At 49.1% G+C, this 16,687-nt stretch overlaps 2 protein-coding genes across 10 annotated transcripts in view; one reads left to right on the forward strand and one right to left on the reverse strand.

The window, feature by feature from the left end:
* Positions 1–16,687, forward strand: part of PLEKHH1 (pleckstrin homology, MyTH4 and FERM domain containing H1) — a 55,838-nt gene that overhangs the window by 15,947 nt on the left and 23,204 nt on the right. For 3 of the 4 annotated variants that reach the window (XR_001492764.4, XM_005561567.5, XM_065548945.2), the window contains exons 3-7: positions 6,141–6,203; positions 7,650–7,799; positions 9,974–10,057; positions 12,269–12,350; positions 12,452–13,209. Coding sequence is in view for 3 of the 4 variants with exons in the window: in XM_005561567.5 (XP_005561624.3) it covers positions 6,141–6,203; positions 7,650–7,799; positions 9,974–10,057; positions 12,269–12,350; positions 12,452–13,209 (1,137 nt within the window). In the remaining variant the exon portion in view is untranslated. Of the gene's footprint in view, positions 1–4,536; positions 4,632–6,140; positions 6,204–7,649; positions 7,800–9,973; positions 10,058–12,268; positions 12,351–12,451; positions 13,210–16,687 lie in introns of all 4 variants that reach the window. The other variant, XM_073997578.1, reaches the window with a different exon arrangement.
* The window catches only part of PIGH (phosphatidylinositol glycan anchor biosynthesis class H), a 58,937-nt gene that overhangs the window by 8,148 nt on the left and 34,102 nt on the right, over positions 1–16,687 (reverse strand). The gene's annotated exons all lie outside the window — the stretch shown is intronic.

The raw sequence follows: 16,687 nt of genomic DNA on the forward strand, positions 1-16,687 counted from the left end.
TCCTGCCTCAGCCTCCCGAGTAGCTGGGATTACAGGCACGCGCCACCACACCCCGCTAATGTTTGTATTTTTAGTAGAGACGGGGTTTCACCATGTTGGCCAGGCTGGTCTTGAACTCCTGACCTCAAGTGGTTCACCTGCCTCAGCCTCCCAAAGTGCTGGGATTACAGGTGTGAGCCACTGTGCCCGACCTTAAATTATTTTTCTAACCCCCTATTTTTTATATAAGGCTGCCCTCCTGCTCGTCATAGTATTTCTCAGGAACCATGGTATGGATGAGTTCTGTAGTGCTGGTGAACCGTTTGCGAGGAGGTGCTGATGGGGTTATGGCTCCAGGCTACATCCCTAAAGGAGTCAGCTTTGTTTTGCATTCTGTGGCCAGGCTACTGTTTCTTACAATGTGGTCTGTGGACCACCTCCTTCATCCACAAGCACTTTCTTTACAAGCACTTTCTAGAGCTATGTCTCTGACTTGCTAAAGAAAAGCTCTGTGAGCAGAGCCCAGGAATCTGCATGGTGATAAAGCCCACGTGTAATTCTTATGCCCTTGAAAGTCTCTCCTGCAACTAACCTCTGCCATGGCCTTACCTCGGACCCCATTCAGCTGTCTTTCCAGTGGATCCCTGGAGCCCCATGTGGCCCAGAGAGGTTCTGGGGTTGTGGGGTATAGTGGAGCCCACAGACAAGACTTGGAGCCCTTTCTCTTCCCAGCCCCACATTCATGTATTTTATGTATTTGGGAATAAGCATATGATTTTAATTGATCTGTTGCTAAAAAAAAAAAAACAAACCCTTGTCTTTATATTTTTTATTTTTTGAGACAAAGTCTCACTCTGTCGTCCAGGCTGGAGTGCAGTGGCGCCATCTCGGCTCACTACTACCTCTGCCCCTGAGGCTCAAGCAATCCTCCCACCTTAGCCTCCTGAGTAGGTGGGACCACAGGTGAACACCACCATGCCTGGCCGATTTTTGTGTTTTTAGTAGAGACAGGGTTTCAATATGTTGTCCAGGCTGGTCTCGAAGTCCTGAGCTCAAGTGATCCACCCTCCTCGGCCTCCTAAAGTACTTGGATTACAGACGTGCGTCACCGCACCCAGCCAAAACAATTGTCTTTGATAACAACAGAGTTAGAACAATTTAATGGCTAAATGGGGGGGGGGGTTGCAAATTCAAATGTTTGCAGTTAATTTAGATAGATGAGACAATGAAGAGAGCGAGAGGTTCTGGGAAAACGTGAGGGGAAGGGCTGAAGCCACTTACTGCTATAGAAAATAGAAAATATAATGCTAGTGTGGCCAGATCTTTTGATTTTTTAAGAGAAGGTGGAAATCAAGATGTATATGGAATCTGGATTTTTATGTGACATATGAGATTTGGATGTGAGAGGCATTGTAGTATAGTGGCTGACAGCACAGACTCTGGAGCCAGTCTGCTTGCGTTTGAATTCTGGCTTTGAATCTTAGTAGCTGTGTGACCTTAGGCAAGTTACCTTACCTCTCTGTTTTAGCTTCCTGATCCACACAATAGGGATACTAATAGTACCCGCCTTCTGGGGTTGTTATGAAATATAAATGAGTTAATGCATGTACAGTGCTTATGACAGTGGCCCTGTTTAGCTACATAAGTGTAGCCTAAATGTCCTACATGTATATACACACAGCCCTACACAGACCAGGTGGCCCTGTTTAGCTATATACATATATGCCCACAGCACAGTGTAGGTCTTATAGGACACTCTTTAAATTAATAGTGGGCAACCTCTGGCTTAAACCCATTCTTTCTGTAGGTGAACCGTAAGTAGTCCGATCATATAATCTATCACCTAAATCTATCACTCTGGAGAGAAAGTGAAAGGGGGCTCTATTACTAGTCATGCTGAGACAACAGGCGAGCATCACACTGTCCTGGCCAAACTGGTCTCCTTGCTCCTAAGTGCCATCTTTGTACAGGCAAAAACCAACAAGTAGCTTTTACCAATAAACTTCCGAATGCCAGGCCATGTACATGTGCTTTACGTGGGGCGGTGTGTGGAATCTTCACAGCGATCCTAGGAGGTGTCATTATTCATATTATTATTATTTTTTTTACTGATGAGGTAACTGAGGCACAGAGAGGTTAAGGAATTTTCTAAAGCCACACTGTGGTGGAGTCAGTCAAGTTCCAGAGCCTTACCTCTTAGGTGTGCTGTTCTCTCCCATGGGTGCAAAGCAGCGGTAATAATGTTGAACCTCTCATGCCTGTAATCCCAGCACTTGGGGAGGCTGAGGCAGGCGAATCACATGAGGCCAGGAGTTCGAGACCAGCCTGACCAGCATGGAGAAACCCCATCTCTACTAAAAATACAAAAATTAGCCAGGCGTGGTAGTGCACGTCTGTAATCCCAGCTACTTGGGAGGCTGAGGCACGAGAATCGCTTGAACCTGGGAAGTAGAGATTACAGTGAGCTGAGATCGGCCACTCCAGCCGATCAGGGTTCAGAATGTTGAACCCTTTTCTCAAAGGGATCATTGAGACCCAGGATGGTGTGGCTCTTGGCTCAGGCCACTGCTTGGCACGGCAGGACTGTGCTGGGAGTGCAGGAGAGTCCCAGGTGCTCCTGCCACAGTGGGCTGATATTTCACAGCACCTCACAGCGTGTGACAAGGAACTGCACACTTGGGGGTTAAATGCCAGATTGGTGCCAAGTGCACTTCATCAGGTTGCTGCAGCCAGTTCTAGGGCAGCTTATGAGTCTTATGTGCAGCTGGTGAAAGTAGATCCCTGTCAGCCACCTAAACCTGACACCTCCTTGGCTGGTGCGTTACCCCAGACCCACACACTGAAAGGACAGCTTAGGACATGGTCCTAGAGAACCCTGGAACAGCCAAATAAGGGTGCCCACCTATAGCACCAGCTTGGCAGAGCTCCAGGTGTGGCCCTTTAAGCAAGGGTGAAGAAGAAAGATCTGCCCTCGTGAAAAGTATTGATGCTGGAGCTAAAGTGTTCAGACAATAGTTTCAGAGAAAAAAGAATACTCCAACATAAAAGTGAATATGAAATGCTTGACTGTCAAGTGTCCTTGCCAGGACACAAGGACTGGGAGGGTCGGTAGTAATGAGGACCACCTGGCAGTGACAGAGGGTGACCCAGGGCTGGGGGGATACCCCAAGGGAGACCCCAGGCTCTGAAACGTACCTTGCCATTCCATCTACTTCAGTAATAGCATGCGCATGGGATAGATAATAAAATCTGGAGGGGAAAAATGCTCGCTGTGTTGTCAATAACAGAGCGATTTCTGGTTCTGACCAATGTCACTGACTTATCACTCTTGACCCAAATGGAAATGCCTCCATGGGAGGTAAGACCCAAGTTTATCCTTTACTCCACCTTGGTCTCCATTTGCAAAAGAGCAAGACAAATTTTTCCATCAGATGAAGTTAGAAAATATCAGCCAATCGTTGCAGAATGTCACAAATATGAATTATCATTTTCAATGGAAAGCCTATGCCTTCTTCTAAGCTACAGAGCAGACTAGTTAGGTCTTAATAGTCCTGCTGAAGTTCAACCTAGGAAACTTATTGAGGGTCCAGGGCCTTCCCATTCAGTATTTCATTTTATTCTTGAAAAAGAAAATGCTCCTAATCACTGCATTCACTAGATTATTTCTGGTAAAAAAAAAAAAAAAAAAAAAAAAAAAAAAAAAAAAAAAAAAAAAAAACACCCAAAAACTCAACTCTGGCTAGCTTAAGCAAATGGGATTTATTAGAAGGATCCTGGGGCAGCTCACAAAACCAAAGGAACTATCCAGCAACCATGACTTGGTGAGGTTTGTGCCCCTTCTCCAGGGCAGCTCCCTGGTTCCAGCCTCTGATCTCTTGATTCTAGATTCCTGGAGAGAGAGAACCTGGCTGGCCCAGTTAGGTCTGGTGTCGAAGAGGGAAGGGTTATGCAGTACCAACACTGGGGGCCACCACTATGTATCAACCAACCCCCCACCACCAAGTAGAATTCCTTTTGCACTGGACAACCACTGCTATAACCATAATATTGATTTATGCTGTGCTGTTATCTGCCCCGTGGCTGCATGGCAACTGTGTGAAGGTCAAGGAACTCCTCTGGGACAAGCCTGAGGACTGTTTGACTTAGGACAGTCCATCTGGCTCACATCGATGCCCGAAACTGACCAGAACCAACCCACTCACTCAGCTTCCATCGAGAGGTTTGAGTAGTGTTACCCCAAGAGAGGAAGGAAAGAAGGGGTGTGGGCATCCTTGGCTTGAACACATGAATGCCTGTCAGAGCGGGCCCTATCCATGGGAGCACTGGGGCATTTTTGTCCCATGGGTTTAAGTCTTGAGTTTTACTTGGGATCTTCAGATGAGCATAACTCTAACTCTCTGGTGTCCAAGGGAATGTGCCCTGAAAGCATCAGTGTCTCCCCAGTCCCAGGAAGGAGGAAACAATGGATGAGGGAAGGCCACCCTGAGCAAAGAGGTCCCCCTGGTTCCCAAACATGAACTCCTGTTCCCATGTAACTTTTCTCTCACTGTCTAGCAGCAGGCTGAGGGATCCCGCTCATCCACCTTTTAATTAAGGAAAGCAGAATTTCAGCTGAGAGACTGGAAAAGAGAGAAGGATTGATCAGTTCACTGGTAAATATCAGCTAGGGTCCAGGCTGAGGGGAGAAGGTTGAATAGCCAGAGAAGAGGCCAAATCCTTAGAGAGGAGGTTGGGCTGGAGCTTGGGAAGTGAGGAGCACTGGGCCTGTCCAGCCTCGTGGAAGGCGCAGCTGGGATGCAACGCCTCTGGGACATGTATGAAGCATATGTGTTACTCTGGGGCAAGGCAGGCTGGGGAAGGAAGTAGCGGTCCCAGCTAGGCTGTGGCACATGGTGTTAGACATGAGAGCGGGATGCATGAATTTGCTCTGCTTCTGTGGGTCCTCCATGTGATGGTGTACAGTTGGGCAACAGACAGTGGTGCCCTGGCAGGGGGCGAATGGGAGCTGACATCCAACGCACACTTCACTTACCAAGCCATGAGCTTGAGAAGCTGCAAAGAGATGCCGTGTAGGCTGTGGGCTCGTGCGCGGCTCTTTAGTCTTTAGCTTAGATCTGGTACCTGAAGAGCCTCCACGTACAAGAACTTCGGTCCCCTTGCTTGGCCCACTTGGTGTAATTTCCAGAATTTCCATGCTCCTCAGGCCTGAGTGACACACCTCTACTGGCAGCAAGACAGAATTTTTATGTTTTTAAAATTTTTTTTTTTTTGAGACAGGACCTTACTCTGTCGCCCAGGCTGGAGTGCAATGGTGCCATGTCAGCTCACTACAGCCTCAACCTCCCGGGCTCAAGTGATCTGCCTGCCTCAGCCTCCTGAGTAGCTGGGACTACAGGTGCATGACACCACGCCCAGCTAATTAGAGAAGAAAAATTTTAGTAGAGACGAGGTCTTGCTATGTTGCCTAGGCTGGTCTCAAACTCCGGGGCTCAAGTGATCTTCCCGCCTTAGGCCCCCAAATTGCTGGGATTACAGGTGTGAGCCACTGTGCCCAGCTCACAAGATAGAATTTTGAAAAATGTATCTTGAGCCTCTCTTTCTCTTTCTAGTTCTTTAAGATTAAAGAAATCAAATAAGGTGATAGTCCTGAAGCCCTTACAGGCAGAGGTGTCCTCAGCTGTGGGTGAGGAGGTATTCGTCCCCAGCCAGAGATATTCTGAGTGGGGAGAAACGTTCTCTATTGATGACACAGGGTGGGCCCTATGGGAGCAGCAGCATGGCCCTGCCTTCGACCCAATGCTGAGAGGAAAGGGGCCTCGGGAAGGGGAGACTGAAGCCAGGACAGGGCGGGATGCTCAGAAAGAATGACAGTGGAGCTGCTGCCCTCCTCGGACACCCTCCATCAGGACAAAAGAGCTGGGCCTCCACTCCCTCAGCAGAGGGGACAGCAGCCACGGGCTCTTCACCTGCCCCATGAACTCAGGATTAGGGAGCTGAGAGTTGCCTTGAAATCTTTACCCTGACACTCTTGAGCCACTTGAGATGGGCACTTGAAGCCTGACCTGTGTGCAGTGCGTGCACAATTCTCTAAAGTGGCCTTGATGCCATGTTCATAGTAGGGACATGGCACCTACATCTCCCCTTTCTCTCTGGCCGAGCAGATGCAGGAGCTGGAGCAGAGGCTGCTGGAGGCAGAGCAGAGAGCAGAGAATGCCGAGACCCAGGTAACCAGGGGAGGGGATTGGCGGCATCAGTATGCAGGGGATTGACTGTCAGCCCTTCCAGGCCCTTCCCATGGACACAGGTGGACACACACATCACCAGCAGTGCTGTGTTATACCTGAACAAATGAGTGTGCATGGAGCTTTCTGTGGGAATAGAGTCTTTGGGTAAAGATCCATATAGCAACTGGGTATAGTATTGCAAATAGGCTGGACTATGCTATGGTAACAAACTAAGTCTGAAGTCTCAGTGGTTTATCACATTTAGTTCTCACTCATGGAACTTGTCCATTGAGGGTTAGCCAGTGATTCCGCTTCCACAGTCACTCAGGAATCCAGGTTAAAGGAAGCTTGCCTATCTTACAGCTGGACCATTTGGAATACACAGCCTTCTTGGTTGCCATGGCAAAGAAAGAAAGCTGGATGTCTGTGCACTAGCTTTTACTTATTTTTAAAATTTATGTATTTTTATTTTTTATTAGAGATGGGATCTTGCTGTGTTGCCCAGGCTGGTCTCAAACTGCTGGGCTCAAGCTATCCACCCACCTCAGCCTCCCAAAGTGCTGGGATTACAGGCATGAGCCATGCAGCTGACCTTATTTATTTATTTATTTATTTATTTATTTATTTATTTATAGAGACAGGGTCTCACTAGTTGCCCAGGCTGGTCTGAACTCCTGGGTTCAAGCAATCCTCCTGCATCAACCTCCCAAAGTGCTGGGATTACAGGTGTGAGCCACCACACTCACCTTGCACCAGCTTTTAAATACTTCAGCCCAGCCAGGTGCGGCAGTATGCACCTATGGTCCCAGCTACTTGGGAGGCTGAGGCTAGAGGATCCCTTGAGCTCAGGAGTTTGAATCTAGCCTGGGCAATATAGCAAGATCCTGTCTGTTTTTAAAAATTTTTTAAATAAATAAATATATACATACATACATACTTGAGTCCAGAAATGATGCACCATTTCCACTTGGACCCCATTGGTTGGATCAATGACATGGCTCCATCTAGCTGCAGGTGGGTTGAGAAATATGAGGCAGCACATGGCTGTCCAGTGAACAGTAAATATCTCTACCATGGTGGGGTTGGGACAGTTGCTCTCCTAGGCTGTTTGTCCTGCTCCATTCATTTCTACTGGGATCCACAGAGGTCAATGGCACAAGACCAGTGCTTTTTCCACTTACCATCTCCTCTGCCCTCCTCGTACCCATCTCTCCATTACTATGACCTAGAGTAGCCAAAATGAGTTTCTTCTTTGTTAGTCCTTCTTTTGCTCAGATTGGAGCTTTATAAACGATAATTGGATTAATTGGCTCAGACTGCCCTGGGTAAGGGCTGTGCCTGGGAGTCACAGCCTGGGGCATCAGAGGGTGTCCCATCCCACGTTACTGGCCACTGCACACCCCGTGTGAATGATGGGAGATACTATGAGATCATTGTACTTTTCAGGTGGGTGTCATGGAAGAGAAAGTAAAACTGTCCAATCTGAAGAATGTGGACTCTGCGGGGAGCCTGCACCGGAAATACCAAGAATTGCTGAAAGCCATAAAGGGCAAAGATGAGCTCATCAGCCAGCTGGAGGCTCAGCTGGAGAAGCAGGTAAGGGCTCATGCGCAAGGGAGCACCATGCCTTCTTCGACATCTGTCCCGCTGGCCCCCAGCTTCCTGAGCTGGTCTGCTCAAGCCCTCGAGTGCTGGGGAACTCGCTTCCTCCTAAGCCTGTTCTTTTATGTGGAAATTTCATTATAGGAAGGGCTGTTCCTCCCACATCTGCTCATTAGAAGCCAAGCAGGGGATAGAGTAGAACAAGGAGCTTGGAGGCAGACTGACCTGGGTGTGAAGCCCACCTGTAGCACCTGCTGCTTCTGACAGTGGGCAAAGCTTTTAAGCCACTGATTCTTATTTTACACATTTATAAAAGAAGGTGGAAACACCTCATAGGGCTGTTGGGAGAAGCATCCTGTGTGACCTGTGCCTAGCGTCAGGCACGTGGTCAGTACTTGGTAAGGAGAGCTTTTCTTTCTCCATTCTGGCCTTGTCGTGTCCTGCCAAGATGAGACACTTGATACTTGGCTGTAGTATGATCAGAGCTGCGCAGAACTGGATGGTCAGTCATGGCCAGCTGGTTGCCCAAAGTTTCTCAATGAAGCTGAAGAGGCAGAGACCAAAGTTGCTGCCTCCTCAGAAAACCAGGGTCTTCCCTCCTGAGCACATGGGAGCCCAGGAGAGGCCACGGCCCAGCATTTCAGCTCCACTCGGCACCTTTGCTCCTGAGAGGACTTCTGGAACATCCTCCTGCCAGTTCCTGTGTCCTGCCTTCTCCCCTTCACAATCTCACCAACTCCATCCCAGTTCTGTCCCTTTCCTCTGCCACTGACCTCACCTACCCAGCTTTCCCCTTGTGCCAGAGTGCCATCATTTCCAACTAAACACCCCACAGTCTGGACAGATGACTTTTAATTTCCTACACATGCCTTCTCCATGTGGGATCCTGATGGTGCCTTCCAACCATCATGGGCAGATTCATGTTTACCCATCAGCATTCATCGAATAGGCCCTCAATGGAGGTGACTTTGTATGCTGTGGGGTACCATGTGTTCCTGAAAAATGATGGAAAAATAGAATTTTGACACATGGAATCTCTGACCAATTCTTCTGTTGATTTTAGACATACCTTCTCTTCTGAGTAGCTCATAGTTAGAAGCGGCAGCATCCTGGGGGTTAGTGGACAAAATGACTCTTGCTAAAGCTCCTTAGGTCAGAAAAAATGTCATTTTACAATCGGAATCAGTAGGTCAAGATCATAAAAGAAAGGGCACTGTTTTGTGAGTCAAGAGACCTGGTTTTAGTCCCAGCTGTGCCATGAATGGACAGAGGCAAATCATTTGTTGCCATAGCCTTAGTTGCCACAGAACTACAAAGACAGTATCAAACCAGGTCAGGGTCGGCCAACTTTTTCTGTAAAGGTCCAGGTAGTAACTATTTTAGGCTTTGTGGGCCACAGGTCTCTGTTGCAACTGGTCAAAGCTGCTGTTGTAACATGAAAGCAGCCACAGATAATACATAAATGAATGAGCATAGCTGTATTACAGTGCAACTTTATTGACAAAAACAGGTCTGGTTGGGGGCAAGCAGATGGAGGACTGGATTTGGCCTGAAAGCCATTGTTTGCCACACCTTAAACTAGATGACCTTTAAGGTCCTTCCAGCTCTGAAATACTGAGAGTCTGACGTCTGACGCTGGGATTACAGGCGTGAGCCACCGTGCCCGGCCAGGCTGCTCCTCTTTAGATACAAACCTTTTCAATCATCTCCTCTTTTGACTATTTTGATGGAAATACCTCAGCGATCTGCAATTTCGCCTTATGTTTAAACTATAAACGTAATACATACATGCTTATAGTAAAAAATACAAAAGTGGCCAGAGGACTATAAAACAACAAGTCACCTCTCTCTCCCTCCCCAATCCTTGATTTCCACTCCTCACTGTTAATGTTGCTTGCATATGGAAGCACAGCGTTCTCCTTCCATGGCAAGGATGTGCCGTGTTTATTCAGCCAACCCCTTAGTGGTGAACACTTCGACTATTTCCAGTTTCGAGTTTTTAAATTTTGTGTTACCTTATCAAATAATATTGCAACAAACGATTTCTGCTCACTGGCTTTGCAAGGTCAGTGGCACGCACACTTGACGTTTCTTGGAGTCTCCCACCTCCAGTCAGTCAGTCTCCTGGTGACTGTTGGGATTAACAGAAGGCCCTCTCTTTCTTGCAGAAGCAGATGAGAGCAGAGGAAGCAAAAACTGTTCAAGAAAAAGCTGCAAAGATCAAGGAATGGGTGACACTCAAGTTGGCAGAGGTGGGTTGGAAACTCATCTTGGCGGCCTTCCCTGACCCCCGGAGTTTCCTGCCCCCTTCTGTCTGGGGTGCCTCGGCTGACCTTTGTTCTGTCCAGCACTTGTTCTGCATTCAGCCTCCATGCTGAGACACCGTGGTTCACTTCCCCTTTCCTTTTGTCTTGGTTGGGTCTCCCTGGAGCTCCTGACTAGCTTGGTGCTGGATTTAAGTTTGGGAGAAGGAATGTGTCTCACTTCTAAAAAGCCCCCTCAGTTTCTTTCTAGGAAGCCCACACAGGCCATCATCCACTCGCTTCACTGTCTCTTTTATTATTTATTATTATTACTTATTTATTTATGAGACAGAGTCTCGCTGTCTCGCCCAGGCTGGAGTGTAGTGGTGCAATCTCGGCTCACCGCAACCTCCGCCTCCTGGGTTCAAGGGACTCTTGTGCCTCCCTCAGCCTCCCTGAGTATCTGGGGTTACAGGCACGCGCTACCACGCCCAGCTAATTTTTGTATTTTTAGTAGAGACAAGTTTCACCGTGTTGGCCAGGCTGGTCCTGAACTCCTGACATCAGGTGATTCGCCCATCTCGGCCTCCCAAAATGCTGGGGTTACAGGCGTGAACCATCGCACTGTACTACTTTCTCTTTCATCCTCTTAGTTCTTTTTAACTATTTGTATGTGTGTGGTAAAATATACATAAAATGTACCATTTAAGTGTACAATTCAGTGACATTAAGCACATTCACAGTGTTGTGCAGCCATCACTGCTATCTATGTCTAAAACTTTTTCATCACCCCAAACAGAAACTCTGTACCTGCTAAACACTAACTTCCCATTCTCTCTTCCCCCAGCCCCTGGTAACCTCTATTCCACCTTCCTTTTCTATCTTCCATTTTTGTAGTTTATCACATGCTGTACCTTTGTTTAGGAAACTCAGGACTTGAAGCTACAGTGCTATAGCAAACAAACAGAAAACAACCTCCTTCTAAATAAAAGGAGTGGGAATTGCAGTTTGGAAAAGGTCGAACATGCTTTTTTTTAATTTTTTGAGACGGAGTCTCGCTCTTGTTGCCCAGGCTGGAGTGCAATGGCGCAATATTGGCTCACTGCAACCTCTGCCTCCTAGGTTCAAGCAATTCTCCTGCCTCAGCCTCCTGAGTAGCTGGGATTACAGCTGGGATTACTAGCCACCATGCCTGGCTAATTTTTGTACTTTTAGTTGAGACGGGTTTCATTATGTTGGCCAGGCTGGTCTTGAACTCCTGACCTCAGGTGATCCACCCACCTCAGCCTCCCAAAGTGCTGGGATTACAGGCGTGAGCCATCACGCCTGGCTGACGAACATACATCTTTTCCTCTGTGCTCCCCACACAAGTAGTTCACACCTGCAGGAGGGTATCGGCTCATTTTGCCTTCTATCCCCTTCTTTGGATGCATATCTCAGGTCACCTGCTAGGCTGCAAGTTCTTGGGGACAGAACTGATGCCTGGCTTACCTGCATATTCTCACAGTCCCAACCCTTGCTAAAAGATACTCAATAGAAGTGTGTTGGACTTAATTTAAAAGAAAATGCAGGCTGGGGGTGGTGACCCATACCTATAGTCCCAGCAGCACTGTGGGAGGCCTAGGCAGGTGGATTGCTTGATGCTAGGAGTTTGAGACCAGCCTGGCCAACATGGCAAAACCCTGTCTCTACAAAAAATACAAAAATTAGCTGGGCATAGTGGCATGCACCTGTAGTCTCAGCTACTCGGGAGGCTGAGGTGGGAGGCTAAGGTAGGAGGATGGCTTGAGCCCTGGAAGCAGAGGTTGCAGTGAGCCAAGATTGCACCACTGCACTCCAGCCTAGGTGATAGAGCCAGATCTTGTCTCAAAAAAGAAAAGAAAAGAGCACTTTGGGAGGCTGAGGTGGGCAGATCGTTTGAGTCCAGGAGTTTGAGACCAGCCTGGGCAACATAGCGAGAGCTTGTCTGTACAAAAAATAAACGAAATTGGCTGGGCCTGGTGGTGTGCGTCTATGGTTCCAGCTACTCAGGAGGCTGAGGTGAGAGGATCACTTGGGCCTGGGAGGTCAAGGCTGCAGTGAGCCAAGACTGCTCCACTGCACTTCAGTCTGGCCAACAGAACGAGACCCTTTACAAAAAAAAAAAAAAAAAAGAATTGAAAAAGTACATCTAAACCTGTAGGCTGGGTGTCCTAAATCTTCATTTTTCTTTTTGCTCAGCTTGAGATGGAGAATCAGCATCTGAAAAGCCATAATCAGCACCTGGTGGAGCAGGTGGGAGCCCTTCAAGATGCACTAGAAGGTAGGCAGGCCAGGGTGTGCAGGTGTGCGGTAGGTGTGTGTGGTGGATGTGGGGCTGAACTACGGGAGCTCTCAATGTGACTGTTTTTACCCCAACCACAGCTATTCAGATAGCTCCTTCGCGGAAGCTGCTGGTGCCCCCCCACGGAGCTGCAGAGCAGGATTCGGTCCCTTCAGAGCCGGGAATCCAGCCCACGGGCCAGAACAGTGGCTCCCAGGCCGAGGGTCTGAAGGCAGCTGTGCTTGCACCTTCCCCAGGTGCCCTGCAGAGCAAGGACTCTGTTTCTGAAGCAGCAAGTCCCTCGGAGGATTCTAGTTCCAGCACGGTCCATTCTGGGGAAATGGTAGAGGCCAAGCCCCTTCAACCTCATCTGGGAAGAGAGGGCCCTCCCCACCAGCCATGCATGAAGCTTCGTACCTTCAGATGTGGTTCAGCTTCCTGGGGTGAGGGTCTGGTTACTGCCCAGAGAGGGATGCTCCCTGGGACAAAGACCTCTGCCAGGGAAGGTGGCCCTGGCAGCAGTCTGACCCTACCAAAGGTGCGGGCTCCTGGCACCCCACGGGACAGCATCCAGTTGACCAAAAGGCACCACAGCCAGCCCCAGGTGGGCCATGGGCACTTTGACCGTGTGGTGAGCATTGAGATTGGGGCCTTCTCAGCCCTCCACCCCTCTGGCCTTCCTGAGCTGGAGTCCCGAGCTAGGTACCGGGAGGAACCAGAGAAGATGGAGATGGAGGAGCCACCCCCAGCAGGGAAGAATGAGGAAAGAGAGAGCCCGCAGGCCCTTGGAGCTGAGCTGGAGGAAGTGGAGCTGGGTAACAAGCCACCTACACCCCCGCTGCACCAGTTTTCATCCTGGGTAAGAGGCAAGCTCCGGGCTGGGCAGAAGAGCAGAGCTAATGACAAGAACACTGCTGGCTGAGCACAGCCATGCACTGAGCAGGAAAGGAGGCTGCTGGCATCCTCATGGTGGCCGTGGCAGGCAGGTACCATGGAGCCTGTGCAGACCACCCAACCAGTGAGGGTCAGAGCTAGAATTCAGAATGATGTGAATGGCAGTTGACTGTCATTTCCTGAGTGCTCACCGTGCACCATACATCAAGCTGGGTGCCTTGCATACCTTTCCTCATTGAATCTTTGTGAGTCTTTCAGATGGTCTGGTATAATGGTCAAGAGCATAGGCCCCAGAAGCAGACCACTAGGGTTGAACTGTTAACTATGTGACCTTGGGCATGTTACTGAACCTCTGTGCCTCAGCTTCCCTATCTATAAAATGGGGATAATAGTACCTACTTTATAAGGTTGTTATGAAAGTACTTACAGTAGTGGTTCACAGTAGGTGGTAGGTAAATGTTGGCTCCCTTCTCCTTCTCCTTCCCCTTCTCCTTCCCCTTCCCCTTTCCCTTTCCCTTTCCCTTCCCTTCCCTTCCCTTCTTGCCCAGGCTGGAGTGCAATGGCACGATCTTGGCTCACTGCAACCTCTGCCTCCTGGGTTCAGGCAATTCTCCTGCCTCAGCCTCCCAAGTAGCTGGAATTACAGGTGTGTGCCACCATGCCCAGCTAATTTTTTTTCTTTTTTTTTCTTTTTGAGACGGAGTCTTGCTCTGTTGCCCAGGCTGGAGTGCAGTGGCACGATCTTGGCTCACTGCAAGCTCTGCCTCCCGGGTTCTCCTGCCTCAGCCTCCCGAGTAGCTGGGACCACAGGTGCCTGCCACCATGCCCAGCCAATTTTTTGTATTTTTAGTAGAGATAGGGTTTCACCATGTTAGCCAGGATGGTCGTGATCTCCTGACCTCGTGATCTGTCCGCCTCAGCCTCCCAAAGTGTACTTTTTATAATTTTAGTAGAGACAGGGTTTCACCATGTTGGCCAGGCTAATCTCAAACTTCTGACCTCAAGTGATTCACCTGCCTAGGCCTCCCAAAGTGCTGAGATTACAGGCAACTGCACCAGGCCAGCTTCCTTACTTGTAACATTGGATAAAATGTCTTGACGTCTGTCTGGTAGAAATATTTCAGAAGCAATGATCTGGTTGGTGGCCAGGGGTGGGGACACAGATGAAGCATAACTGACCACACCTCATTAATCTTTGCGGAGCTGGGTGATGGGCACATGAGATCATTCTTTTTTTAATTGAGACAGGGTCTTACTCTGTCGCCCAGGCTGGAATGCAGTGGTGGAGTCTTGGCTCACTGCGACCTCTGCCTCCTGGGCTCAAGCAATCCTCCTACTTCAGCCTCCTAAGTAGCTGGGACTACAGGCATGCGGCACCATGTCTGGCTAATTTTTGTATTTTTAGTAGAGACAGGGTTTCACCATGTTGCCCAGGCTGACATTTTTTTTTCTTTTCCTTATTTTTTTTTGAGACAGGGTCTTGCTCTCTTGCCCAGGCTGCAGTGCAATGGTGCAATCACAGCTCACTGCAGCCTCAACTTCCCGGGCTCAAGCAATTCCCCCACCTCAGCCTCCCCAGTAGCTGGGACTACAGGCATGTACCACCATGCCCAGCTATTTTTTAATTTTTTGTGGAGATGGGCTCTCACTGTGTTGCTCTGGCTAGTCTCGAACTCCTAGGCTCAAGTGGTCCTCCCACCTTGACCTCCAAAGTGCTGGGATTACGGGTGTGAGCCACTGGTGTCTGGCTCTGTGTCTGACATTTTCCATGATAAAAAGTTAACATAAAAATGAGACAGGCTATAAAAATGACATTTCACAGGTCACCAGTGAAAATGGCCTGCGGGTATTAAGGGCTTCACACGGAGCCTGTGGGAAGGCTCCTTTCCTTGCAAGGAGTAAGGTGTGGTTTCTCCCTTTTACAGGTCAGGAAACCACTGTTCCCCACAGACTTAGGTACTTGCCCAAGGTCATGTGATAGTTAGTGAGGGAGCCAGGCTTTATTTATTTATTTATTTGAGAGACAGTGTCTTGCTCTGTCACTCAGGCTGGAGTGCAGTGGCACAATCACAGCCCACTGCAGCCTTGTACTCCTGGACTCAAGGGATCTTTCCACCCCAGCCTCCTGAGTAACCGGGACTACAGATGCACGCCACCACACCTGGCTAATTTTTTAAATTTTTCGTAGGGATGGAGTATCCCTATGTTGCCCAGCCTGGTCTCAAACTCCTGGCCTCAAGTGATCCTCCTTCGTCAGCTATGAGAGCCACCTCACCTGGTCTGAGAGCCAGGCTTTAAATGTAGTTCCAGCTGCTCTGAAGCCCAGCTCTCACACTCCAGCTATACTTCCTCTTAAGGGACATTGCCAGAGCAAATGTCAGTCTTATTCATGGGCAGACATCCCCTCCACATATGCTGCTGGGGTGTGCAGCAATACCATGGGGGACATCTGAGCGTTGGCTCCTGGCAGCAGGAGGAATGAGGTCACTTGGGAGAGGGGGTAGAATCAGGGTGGACTCACCCCACACCACTGCTCGGGAGACCTGTATTTTCAGCAGTACCTCCCAGGGCCTCCTTTTGAAATGCTGGTTCTAAGCCAGGCACGGTGGCTTATGCCTGTAATCCCAGCACTTTGGGAGGCTGAGGCAGCCAGATCACTTGAGGTTAGGAGTTCGAGACCAGCCTGGCCAACATGGCGAAACCCCATCTCTACTAAAAATACAAAAATTATTTGGGCACGGTGGTGGGCACCTATAGTCCCGGCTACTTGGGAGCCTGAGGCAGGAGAATCGCTTGAACCCGAGAGGCAGAGGTTGCAGTAAGCTGAGACTGCACCACTGCACTCCAGCCTGGGCGATAGAGGAGATTGTCTCAAAAACAAAACAAAACAAAACAAAGAAATGCTGGTTCGGGAGGCGCACAGCCCTAGACTTTTGGGCTATATCCTTGTCAGTGACTGTTGACCAGCTTCTAGTTGTTACAAGGACACCTGGAAGACTGGAGACCCAGTTGAGCCAAGAGTGGGGCACATCAGGAAGACTAGGAGATGGAAGAGCACTGGTCCCCTGGGCTGCTGGCCCTCTTCTTGCTCTGGCGTCCAAACGCAGAGGTTGGGAACGGGGAGCAGTCAGGCAAGGAATGTGCAGCTGCTACCAGAAAGAAGCGTTGCTCCCTTTGCCATTTTGCCAAAATACAGCCATTCACTGTGATAGCTTAAGAGTGGGTCTTGGGCCGGGTGCAGTGCCTCACACCTATAATCCCAGCACTTTGGGAGACAGAAGCAGGTAGATTGCTTGAGCCCAGAAGTTCAAGACAACCTGGGCAACACGGCAAAACTCCATCTCTACCAAAAAAGATATAAAAATTAACTGAGCATGGTGGCACATGCTGATAGTCCCAGCTACTCAGGAGGCTTAAGTGGAAGTTAGGTTTGAGCCCAGGGA

Source organism: Macaca fascicularis, chromosome 7 (genome assembly GCF_037993035.2).
Source record: "Macaca fascicularis isolate 582-1 chromosome 7, T2T-MFA8v1.1".
Classification (NCBI taxonomy): Eukaryota; Metazoa; Chordata; class Mammalia; order Primates; family Cercopithecidae; genus Macaca; species Macaca fascicularis.